The sequence below is a fragment of the Notolepis coatsorum genome, assembly GCF_963971535.1.
Source record: "Notolepis coatsorum genome assembly, chromosome: 4".
Classification (NCBI taxonomy): domain Eukaryota; kingdom Metazoa; phylum Chordata; class Actinopteri; order Aulopiformes; family Paralepididae; genus Notolepis; species Notolepis coatsorum.
The window spans coordinates 63,484,389-63,497,154 of record NC_140168.1 but is presented as its reverse complement, the minus strand read 5'-3'; the positions used below and the strand labels follow the sequence as shown (position 1 = coordinate 63,497,154).

Here is a 12,766-nt window from a genome sequence, read left to right as displayed (position 1 = left end):
TACTAACTACTACAGAAAAACTTGAGTAACAAGTTTTTTTACAACTCAAGTTCAGACCTATGTAACTATTACTTTAGCACTACATTTTTTTTCTGGAATCAGAAACTTCAGAATGTCATCTTTCAAAAGAGACCAGGCTCATGCATGTGCTATAAGTATAAAGTATGTTGTTTTGGTTTGCAAAAAAAGTATGCAGTCCTCAAGTTCAAGTTCAAAAATCGCCACTTTTCTGCCCGCTTGTTAAGAGGTATCTGTATCTCTTATGTTCTTTCTAAGCACTAAGTTCTAAGTACTTTGTAAACCTTGCTATTATCCCTCTTTCCTTTACTGTTTCAGTAGCACGACCAAGGGTGCTAAACATGTTATCAAGCGTAAAACTACTTTTAGGTTTCACTTTCACTTAGTTTTAACTTCACGTGAAGGAGAGAAAGAAGGCTCTAGAAGTGACACAACATGTTACACAACGATAGCAAAGGATTCGGATTAAACCCTGCAGCAGCGAAAGCTCGACTGCAGAGGAACTCAAGAGGACCAGTCCAGACCAGCAACAGTATGTTTGTGCGATGCGCTAAATAAGGCTGCAGCCACATAACGTTAAAGATCAAAGTAAGGCTAGTAGTCATGGTAAACATCACTGTGACAACCCTACCTCAGATTAAGTAAAATAAATGTTCATTACGTACCGTCGCCTGGGAGATCAAAAGTTAATTTCAGTCTATGTTAATTTGCCCAGCTGTGTTACGGCAAGTAAAACGTAGCGTACAGATACAGCCCGGAACCAGCTAGGTGTCTGCATGCTGCCACATAAGCAGTGGAAAAAAGATGCAATATGGACACAAAGCCAACACAAGGCAGACGACCAACACTTGATGAGGCTGGCGGCTCCATAGAGCACATTCACTAGCCTATACCCCAGAATAATGCTGAGAGAACAATTGGAGGAGTTCACAGGAAAAGTCAAGTGAATGAGAGGATGTTTTTAATTTTTTTTTATTATTATCTCGTCTGGAGTGCTTGCATTGGTTGAAGCCCGTACTTCTCTGCCTCCGAGAAAATATTACCTCTTGGCTCAAACTCAAAATAATTATATTATGTACAAGAGAAAGCCTTTCAGACAAATGGCTTGTCATTGCTTCAACTGAAGCGGGTCCTTAAACCCAAGATGCTTTTTTCTTCGTCCAGCCCATGGACGTCTTCGTGCATGATCGAGGATGATTCATAGCTGGCATTGACAGATTTGACTTAGCACTAATGGGTTGAGTCAATTGAGATGAATTTCATGGTCCGATGATGAAGAAGAAGGAGAAGGAGGCACCTACAGACAGGCAACAAATTATAGGAAAACCCTGAATGAATGAGTCTATCATGCTCTGTGGCATCATGTATAAAAATGCTGAGCAGGCCCATTTGACCTTAACTTTGGATCAATATGGCAAAGAGGAAAAGATTTAAAGGAAAACTCCAACATTTTGGGAAATTAGCTTATCTTCCCTGGAGTTAGACAAGAAGATACATACCTTTTTTTGTCTCTGTGCGTGCATTTAGCTTTGGGAACAGTCGCTCTGTTAGCATAGCTTAGCTTCATCACTGGAAGTGAGGCAGGACAGTAGCCTGACGTTCCCTACAGGTTTGTTGATATTCTCATTCCTTCAAAGGATCCGAACCGATTGAAGTTTATGGATACCATGACTTAAAATCCTCTTACCTTGACGATTAAAAGCCTCCCCAATTTAGAAAACAGTAATCCAATGGCTGGTATTGATAATATACTACTAACTACTGGACGCTCGGAGCTAACCGGAGCTAACACAGAACAGGATGGTAAAGCAAATATAATGACTTCCTTTCTGGGGTTTTCAAAATAAAAGTGCGATGTTTATAGCAGCGGAAAATGTTTATTTTGTACATTATCTAACGTTAACACGAACTTAAACTAACTTTAGGTTAGTTGTAACGTTAGTTTAGGTTCGTGTTAACGTTAGATAATGTACAAAATAAACGTTTTCCGCTGCTATAAACGTTGCACTTTTATTTTGAAAACCCCAGAAAGGAAGTCATTATATTTGCTTTACCATCCTGTTCTGTGTTAGCTCCGGTTAGCTCCGAGCGTCCAGTAGTTAGTAGTATATTATCAATACCAGCCATTGGATTACTATTTTCTAAATTGGGGAGGCTTTTAATCGTCAAGGTAAGAGGATTTTAAGTCATGGTATCCATAAACTTCAATCGGTTCGGATCCTTTGAAGGAATGAGAATATCAACAAACCTGTAGGGAATGTCAGGCTACTGTCCTGCCTCACTTCCAGTGATGAAGCTAAGCAATGCTAACGGAGCGACTGTTCCCAAAGCTAAATGCACGCACAGAGACAAAAAAGGTATGTATCTTCTTGTCTAACTCCAGGGAAGATGTTAAATAAGCTAATTTCCCAAAATGTTGGAGTTTTCCTTAAGTGACTTTGAATCCTGATAGGGGTGGTCTCTTCGAGGATGACAATGCCCCCTTTCACAGGGCACGAGGTGTTTGAAGAGTATGAAAATAATGTGAATAACATGCTATGGCCTTCACAGTCACCAGATCTCAACCCAGTTGAACACCTATTGGAGGTTTGATGATGAGGGAATATCGTTTGGAAGAATGGTGTTCCATTCCTCCACTAGAGTTCTAGAAATGTGTAGAATCTATAACATTGAAGCTGCTCTGGCGGCTCATGGTGGCCCAACGGCCAACGCTTGATGTTGGTTTTTCCTTTAATTTGTCACCCGTCTTGTATGTGTACAGCAAGGTCTTGGGCTGATGCCCGTGCTGTGAGTCGATGCATGCATACCATAATATGCTAAAGAGCAAAAGGCTATGATGACCCTACAGTCTAATTCTAACAGTGAGTGCCTGTCATTTAGTGTGAGAAGACCGGTTTCTTCCCACAGCAGTCACCCAGCCATTTTTTTTGGTTCCCAACTATCACACCAGTTTGGTTTTCCCACGAGAGAATGAGGTCATGATCATGATCAGATGGTGTTATGATTATCTGAGGAGCACTGAGATAGAAAACTAGAAGACGATATGGTAAATCTGACACCTTTTTATAGTCTTCTAACACAGCGGTTCCCAGCCCATTTTCCTCAGGGCCTCGTTAATACCTCCTTAATGGAATCTGCGATTCCCACCACTTTGTTTGTAGCCTTGTTCCAACATGCATTTGCACCTCATTTGGCACAGGAAATGGTGGGGGGGTTGGCATTTGCTTTGGTTAATCCAGTAGGATTATCGGATCATAGGGGATTTATTTATTTCCATTCATTTCTTTCGTTCTTTCTTTCTCTTAATTATTTTGCCTCAAATTGTCTTGAGATCTTTGGATGAGTGTGTGTGTGTGGGGGTTTGTGAATTGAAAGGTTATGTATTAACTCAATCAGCGCCAGGCCCGAGACCCAAGTAAAGTCGGTTAACTCGCCAACCGTTCAGCGCCAGACCTGAGTATAGTCAGGTTTTCAGCGTTATTTATTTTATTCAATATTTCCATTCATTACAGGCACACGGACTCAGGGTCAACATGGGGAATCATCTTGAGAATACCAAAGTGCAATACCGGCCGCATCCACCCAGGTGGCAGTATCGAGCACCCTTTGAAACATATCTTGGCCTGTGCGTCGATCAAAAGTCTCCGGTCGGATTTTTATTTGTCGGGCAAGGGGAGCGGTTGTCCCGATTGGATTGAGAAGCTTGAAATGCTCCCGGTGCATGATGTGTGGTGGATTATGTTGGCGACACGATCGACACCAATACTGGGACTCGCAATCAGATAATTGGAATATTCTTTTTGCAGTAGATCCTAGTGAAGGTAAGGCCTATATGGTATCAATCCTGCTGTGATCCATTCACTTCGATCACAAGATATGTGTGTAACGTTACTCCACAATGTGTGCCGTTGATGACGATCAAAGCATCAAAAACTACACCCTTTCATGCATTCATGATGAAACATAATACCAATAATATAGATGTGATTTCGAAATAGTAGCGTGTACAGGCGAGAAACGGCAACGTTTTTTATACATTTTATAAGTATATAGTTTTTTACGGTATAAAACGGGAATGTATGGATGAATAAATTATTTCTTTAACACATATTGAACGATAGATAGTCGATGTCAAATGGGCCATAGTATTGTATCCATAGCTATAATATAGAATATTTTATAGCCCTGCAAGCACTGTCACGTATTCCTATATTTTAGAGTGCCGGCGTAATAAGTACAAACGATGCTCAACTGCGTGGCGTCCATTGAGTTAAGGAAGTAAAAATTCTTACATTTATTTGAGAGTTTGCGTCTTTTTAAGTAGATATTTTATGAAATTGCCACTGAAACACTGACACCCTAGATCACTTCATGTCAACAGAAAAACGACCTCTAAAGAAAAGGTTAATCTGTATTTTCTAATCGAAATATGGAGGGGGGGGGGGTCGCTCAGGGCAATGTTTTTTGTCTGTGTCTAAACTGGTCTGTGCCCCCCATCTCCCCTCACTCCGCAGAACTACAAGGACACCCTGCAGACCCAGGTGCTACTGTCGGCGGGGGACCGCGTAAAGAGGATGAACTTCGGGGCCGACCTGCCCGCAGGCAAGCTCAAAGACTTCCAAGACCAGCAGATCGGCCAGCTGTACGAGCTCATGCTGGAGTCCACCAAACCCAACCGGCAGTTTGACATCCGAGAGGACGACAAGTGAGAAACGGTGGCCTGGCCCACGTTCGGAAAACTAAAAAACCTTAACGGATGGAGGACGATGAAGGAGGAGGATATTGTTCAGGAAAAGGGACAGTGATTGTGATTCAGTGAATAGAGACACTCAGCTTTATGAGCAGAAGAGAGCTGTGCTCCAGACCAGAGTAGCCTGCAGGCTTTTAAGAATACTTATATTATACATTATATTAAAGTGCAGTGTAATATCTCTTGTGTTCCTGTCGTTGTCTCTTGTTGTCTCACGCCATATCTGCGAGGATGGAAGTGGCTCCTCACGCACGAGAGGAACCGCATGATGTATTAAGGTGACGGTAATTAGTTTCCTTTTTGTCAACTTTTTGCATGATACCTAAAGAAACGGAGCACATCCCCTTGTTAACACCATCCGCTCTCCACAGACGCACAAAACATTCAAATCAATAACGCCTCCTTCAGCCTCACTGATGATCCTGCCATTGTTTGGGGTGTAACCCTCATTATCCAGAGTGGAAATGTGGAACGGCTCTTCAGACTCATAGAGCCGGATGAACTGTGAGGAAGAGAGATACTGAGAGGTTGGGGGAGGGTGCTTGCATCACCCCTCATAGCCTTTTTAAGATTAAGGGGAAATGTCTCTCATGGGGTTATGCCTCACAATTATTATCCCGTAAACGAATACTTTTCAGGCATGAATTGCAGGAGTACCAGGGAAAGTTTCACACTCAGTCAGGCCGGCGATAACCTAGCAACAGCCTATGAGCCACAAAATTACGTTTCTCCCGTTCTGTTCTGCTAGATTGCATATTAGTTGCCCTTTTACATTTATACACTTGTTCTGTGCTCCTTCTTTTATATTTTCCTTCCCATATGATACAGAAAAAAACACTAAGTGTGACTGCTCACAGAAACGAGCTCCTCCCTCTGTGCAGCGAGAAACTGTCCAGCGCTCACACCGCCGGCACGTTTCAGAGCCAAGAGGGGTCACACATCTCGCATCCAGAGGAGACGACAGCAAGGCACCTGTTAACAAGATTTCACATCACACAAAGGGATCAATACGGGCCCAGCCAGAAGAAGGGCACGTCACCTGGCCCAGATCGGTTCTGACGGGTGAGAGAAAAAAGGTGTGTATCCCCCGGGATTAGGAGTGGCGCAGAGGCTAATCTCCCACCCTCCCTCTCGCTGCACCTCCGAGAGGAGCGATAAAGCTGGGTCGTGTCTGGAAATCCACCCACCCGGCCCCCCGCCGCCGTAAAGGGAGCTGGAACAAAGGCAGGAATCAATGGCTCCGCTACGGCTTCATCTTCTGCCTCGTGTGAGCGGAATTTACTTTGAGGAACGTTTCCCCCATAGCTTTACTCACTGATCAATTGGAATCTGTTTAAAAAATGCACAGCTCCTATTGACCGGCCCCTACAGTACGCAAACAGCAGTGTTCACTCGCATAATGACAGGCGAAAGCCCTTGGAGTCGGGGTCAGAATGTGCCATTCAGTAAGCCACAGAGGGGTGGAACGGAGACGCACGCCGTCATTATTAAAGGTCAGCGATGCTGTAAAGGGGTATGGTGAGCTAAGGAGAACCGAGGGAAATGAATAAACTGCTTTTCTTTAGTCAGTTGAAAGTGTCAGAATAAATGTTTTCTTCATAGCATCTTGTTTGCTTGTCAACTTTCTCTTTTCTGACAACATCTCAGTGGTAGTAGGTTTGATATGATATTGCTGGATCTTTTTATTTTTATTTTTTTTTTTATCTACAATGCCTAGACCAGGGGTGGCCAACCAGTCAGAGACTAAGAGCCACAAAAATGACTGTGGTACCACAAAGAGCCACACCATATATACCAGCGTTTCTCAACCTTTTATTCAGTCACAGCACCCTTCATGTGTTTATAGGTCCCACCCAATGGCCTCTGAAGTTGCTAATGTCTTTTTTATTTGGGCCTCACAGGGTTAACTTCTTAAGCCAGAGCGGTCCGGTACTGGACCGCAAATGACATCAGGCTATAAATCCATCTCTACAGAATGTATGAATTAATGTTGCGTTTTCTTTTCAAATGTAGCCAAGAGTAAATAACCTAACTCTTGTCAAAACGGCAGTCAAAGTGTATATTTTCAGCATTACGTTTGTAACTGTTATTAGTGAAATATATGATTATAGAAATCTCAAGGCATTGAGGAAACCAGCGCATATTGACGGGAGGAAGTGGCACAGCCAAAAGTGAGTGTAGTCTTTTGAAGGAAGAGACCCAGGGCTTTTGATGGGCTTTCGAATTTCGAAAAACTACACTACCCAGCTCACACCAGCCCCTGTCGATCATCTGACTTCTGGATAAACTTTTTTATTTCTCTTATTTTTCGGGATTATCTCCCACAAACCTGAACGTTATTGCCATAATACAGAACACAGTTAGTTTCTCTACCTTTCTGTGAACGTCTAGCAAAAAACTGCGTTGCAATCTGATGAAAAACTGTGGAGAAATTTACATTATAAAGATTTAACTGTACTTGTGAATCACGCCTTGTGATACTAAATTCAGATTGAACTCTGCCATTGGAAAGGGGAGATTTGGCCCGATCCATAGATGTGCGACTTGGCCTTAATAAGGTAATTTATAGGCCTGTTATTCTATAATCATATTTCAAATTGCATGTGTCCGGGACGGGTGGCAGAATTCAGTACTGTATCTACAAAACCTTCTGTTTAATCATCTTCCCTTTGTTCATTTGCTTAGATTTTTCAGGTCTGGTACATTTTAGCATGGTTTTATTCAGTCAAAGATGCCAAGATATGCAAATGAACCATTAAAAAAAAAAGTGTAAATGTTTATCCTACATCTTAACACTATGATCGCCGTGGACGAGTTTACACGTCATTCCTAGCCATGCTCATTCTGCCGAAGACGCCCAATATTTCAAAAATCTGTCATCGAAATCATATTTCCTTTCCAGAGCCCTGAGACACACTGCAAAGCTCCACTCAACTCTCTAGCGGTTCAAGAGCGCCATCTGGTGGCCGATCGGCAGATCGCCAACCGGAAATGAACCTTTGAACCGGTAGTGCTCATCCATATGTGGTCCGGGCACTCGCTATCGTTAGAGAGACTCCGTATTGACACAGTGAACATCGATCGGTGCAAATAACTCGAAAAAACAACATGATTTGGACGTGTATATACTATTATACAACCTGGAAATGGATCGGGCCATAATAGAAAAAATTCTGTTCCACGCTCATCTGCCAGCGGCGCGAGGAAGCCACGGTAAGATTCAGCGTTATATTCTAACGTGTTCCATATAAACTGCTATGATGAACATATGACCCACTCTGGATGAATCATCTAACGCTGCCCACGGAATTTTAAACGATCCCCCGCCCATCCGGTCATCATCAGATGATGCGTAGAAACTTCTAGAACCAGTTGACATTTTTTATCTCGCACAGATTCCTACCAAACTGTATTTGATCATCAATATAATGCATTTAGGGCTATAAATCACGTTCTGAAGAAAGCTGCAGAAAACGATAAAAACATACTTATACTTTAGACCATATTTTAGTATGAATATGTGAATGAAAAAGTTTAACGTTGCTACACCCTGAACAATACATATATATTGAATGGGCTATAATAATGGCAATTTAGCAATAGAATTTAAAAAGTTATAGCCCTGCAAAGAAGGGGAACTTCTCCATAGACAAATAGAGCTGGCGAGGGATGGTAAATTATGAATTTAACCCATGGCGATTAAAGTGTTAAATGACATTAAAATAAAAAAATATATATAATTTTTTTTAATGGATGGAGGAGCCACACATTGGCGGGCAAAGAGCTGCATGCGGCTCGCAAGCCTCGGGTTGGCCACCCCTGGCCTAGACAGTTTTTTCTGATCTATGTTCCGTGGTAAAGCGTTGGTAAACACACCACATTGTTTTTAGGTGGTGCTCTAGTGACAGACTATGTAGTATTTAACTCTCATGAATACTACTACAAATCAAATGTATGCATGTGCAAAACCATGTACAGTTCTGGGATATGTGTAAGATTATGTGCAACATAGATTGGCATTAAGTCAAATTGTCCATGATACTGTTTTGTCTACACCCTATACACATTTATACACCTAGTCCCCATGAAGAGCTTTTTTTTTTTTTTTTTTTTTTTTTTTTAATCTTTTTCCCCCTTCTTTTCCTCCGATTTTCTCCCATCCCAATGTTAGTCGTTATGCCAATTACCAATCGCCTTCCTGGTCGCTGCGCACTTACCCCCCACAGTCGGTCTGGGAGAGTGGAGGCTATCACGTGCTTCCTCCGACACACGTCTGAGAGGGTGTAACGTGTGGAAGGATCACACTACCCCCCTTAGATCCTATCCGCGCTGAGCAGGCGCCCCGACCGAACTGTAGGAGTCGCTGTTTACAACGACCCGGACCCACCCCGCCAGCTTTCCCACCCTCTAATACAGCCAATTGTATTAGTGTGAACGGCCAGCCAAGCTGGTTACAACGCCGGAGCTGTGAGCTGGATTCGAACAGGCGAATCCAGCGTCTCCGGTGTTGGTGACGAACGCAATCTCCGCTACGCCACCTGACCGCCTATGAAGAGCTGTTTCTATACGAGAATCACCTGTTTGAATCCACACAAACAAATGATTAACTTTGACATTTGGGGTAAACAATCATCATCATCATCATCATCATCATTTTTATTTATTCGTACATGGAATTGTTACAGTCCAACACAGTGTCTTCATATAGTTCACTTAATATGATCCACTAAATTTCATGGCCGAAAGGAACAGGAAGAAGAAAACTCTTATTGTACCTGCCCCTACACACATAGAGTATACTGATAGACTGTTCATAGTGCAATGTTTACCAAACCAAACAAAATGTATATACTTATTTAGCAGAAATGAAAACATCAACACAATTAAATTAACAAATACATTTTGTGTATCTATCATTGCATATTTACTCAGGTTCATTCATTTATACACACATTTATATATTTATAGTACACTTCTATTATATAATGTATTATTCTATATTATACTTCTATATACTATTATACTACAATTCAGCTTATAAGAATGGTTTAAGTGTTTTACCAAGTGGTCATTTTAGATCCTCAGAATTCCTCATCATTGTGGAGCACGAGTCACACAAATGCTTAATTTGAGAATAATACTGTACTGAGAGATCTGGTGACCAATAGAACCCCACAGGGTTATCTGAAAAGAGCCAGACGCACTGTGGCGGCCGCGGTCATGGTCATTATTTTGCGGTCATGGTGCATTATTCATGAAATTGGTATCTTGGGAGAACAAAAGGCACCAAAGACGGTAAACAACCTAAGGAGGGTACCAATGGAAGAACTTGTGAAAGCAATTAAAACAAGTCCTCATAACGTTTCTTATATTAAAGTATTCCACTTGAGGTTTGTGTGAACCAAATTAGATTTGAATTGAAAACATTCACATCTTAACCTGGTGAACAATTGACCATAATAGCCTACCGGTCATACTGTCAAACTTAATTAATGAATAGTTCTAAAATATAAGATAAAATGTATTTACTCATTTATTGTGAAAGAAAAAAATTATATAAACTAAAATATATATATATATACTGTCAAACTAGAATTATATAGAGTAGATTCATATCAGATATCTGTTTTTAACATTCTGTCCTTCAAATATTTTAAGGAGTGTAATTCTGTTCCACGCTCATCTGTCAGCGGCGCGAGGAAGCCACGGTAAGATTCAGCGTTATATTCTAACGTGTTCCATATAAACTGCTATGATGAAAAATCCAAAACAAAATCAAAGACGACCTTGATAGGTGGGCAAAACTTAAAAACTCAGTACAGGCACGGATATCAATAGTTAAGATGGATGTACTACCTAGAATCAACTTCTTCAGTTCAATGCTACCGTTGCCCCCTCCAGAGGGTTACTGGAAAAGATTACACTCCTCCACATACAAATTTATTTGGAATAACAAACCACCACGTATAAAAAGATCCACCGCACAGAGAAATAAAGCAGACGGTGGCATGGCATTTCCAGATTTTTTCCACTATTTTAAGGCGTACACATTAAGACCATTGACAACATGGTTTGATCCCCAAGCATTAGTATCCTGGAGAAAATTAGAAGAAAACATAGTAGCCCCACATAGACTGAAGGACATAGCATACACTAAACTACCAATCAAGCACTCTGAACGGAAATTTGGCCCCATAATTACTCATGCGATCCGGATATGGCGTGAAACACACAAAAAATATCCTAACCCACATAAATGGCACAATCATACTCCCTTATTCAATAACAATGCACTCTTAATTGAAAAACGACCTATAAGATTCCCTATATGGGAAGAGCAAGGCATACACTCATTAGGGGATGTTTTTAACAAACAGGGTTTTTGTAGTTATGGAGAAATATGCAAAAAATGTAATCTCACCAAGTCCACATGGCTTTTTTACATACAGTTACGGCTATGTTTGAAGTCTCACGGTGTTCCATTAGACATACCAATTGAACACCACAGATACCATAAATTCTTCTATGAAAGAGAGACATCGAGAGGTTTTGTTTCAGACTTTTATCATCAATTACTAACGTCCTAAAATGGGGGACCCTGATGGAAACAAGACAAACGTCTTTCTCAGGTCTGCATCCCCTTAACAATTGTATGTATTGAGCCGTATTGTATTGTACCCATTCTGCAATCTGTTAAATAAAGTTTTCATTCATTCATTCATTCATTCACTCGTATGAAACCCTCCAACTAGACTCTGTCTGGAGGAGGGATATACCAGACCTGGAAAGTGACTTTGATTGGCAAGGAGCCTGGGCAAATGTCCGACTTACATCAAGGAACCCGGACCATCAACAAATCAATCTTAACTATATTCACAGGACATACTTGACTCCTATAAGACTGAACAGAATGGGTCTTAAACAAGACTCCAAATGCTCCCAATGTACAAATGGGGACGAAGGGACATTTATGCACATGTATTGGGACTGCCCACCAGTTAAGACATTCTGGAAAGATGTGACCCAACAATTATCAAAACTCGTATCTTGGAATATACCTGTACACCCCTCTGTATTACTATTGAATGATGTTTTTGAGTTTGCAGTAAATCCACAGCTAAAGAGATTGGTTTTATCGGGTATCACAGTAGCTAAAAAGCTGATCGCATCACGCTGGTTTCAACCGGAAAAAATGTGCCGGAAAGTTTGGTCTCTTACATATCTCGATGTGATTTATCAAGAAATATCTACAGCAAGAATTCTGGGTCTCAATGAATCCAAAATGTCAATGTGGTTAGAAGTGGTGGAGAGAATAAAAGCTAGCTTATAATGGTAGTGTCTGGTTAGGAGCGAGGGATAATGGAGGTACTATCCAAAGAGGGGTCCGGGAGGGGGGGGTTCGAGCTGGAGCATATGTGTGTAGGTTTTTAGATAACAGGTATTAGGGGTATATCCTGTATAAGACATTGGTATAAATGGTAATTTCGTTGGATATACACTGTATATTAATGCTTGTGTATCTTATCGTGTGTTGTCATGTTTGTTTATATGTGTGTTTAAAAAATAATAATAAAAAAAAAAAACTGCTATGATGAACATATGACCCACTCTGGATGAATCATATTGGGATTGTGGTAGGTGGGATCAATATTTTGTAAATGCCTTGATAATTCATTTTCAGCAATGGTGAGTAACTACCACAGAACCCTCTTTGCTATTGAAAGCACAAGTATTTTCCTGTCTAATGGTCAATTGAGCTTTCTGCCTGCAGTCTCTGTTATGACATTGCAGAGAAGCCAGATAAGTCGATTTTGTCAGCAAATCTGTAAAATTGTGTTTCCCACATTATTCTCTTGAAAATGATGCAGGAATCATTTCCTAAGAAATAGTATGAGGAGAAAAACCCAGACTTATTGACTAGAAAATGCCAAGTATCAAGTATAGCCTCATCAACCCTCCCCAGCATGTCCAAATGACTACAGACCGGTGGCACTCACC

At 41.2% G+C, this 12,766-nt stretch overlaps 1 protein-coding gene across 1 annotated transcript in view; it reads left to right on the top strand.

The window, feature by feature from the left end:
- The window catches only part of sdhaf3 (succinate dehydrogenase complex assembly factor 3), a 41,660-nt gene extending 35,384 nt beyond the window's left edge, over window positions 1–6,276 (top strand). Inside the window, exon 2 of the mRNA XM_084312767.1 lies at window positions 4,533–6,276. Coding sequence (XP_084168893.1) covers window positions 4,533–4,727 — 195 coding nt within the window. The 3' untranslated portion in view covers window positions 4,728–6,276. The remainder of the gene's footprint in view (window positions 1–4,532) is intronic.
- The last annotated feature ends 6,490 nt before the right edge of the window (window positions 6,277–12,766 follow it).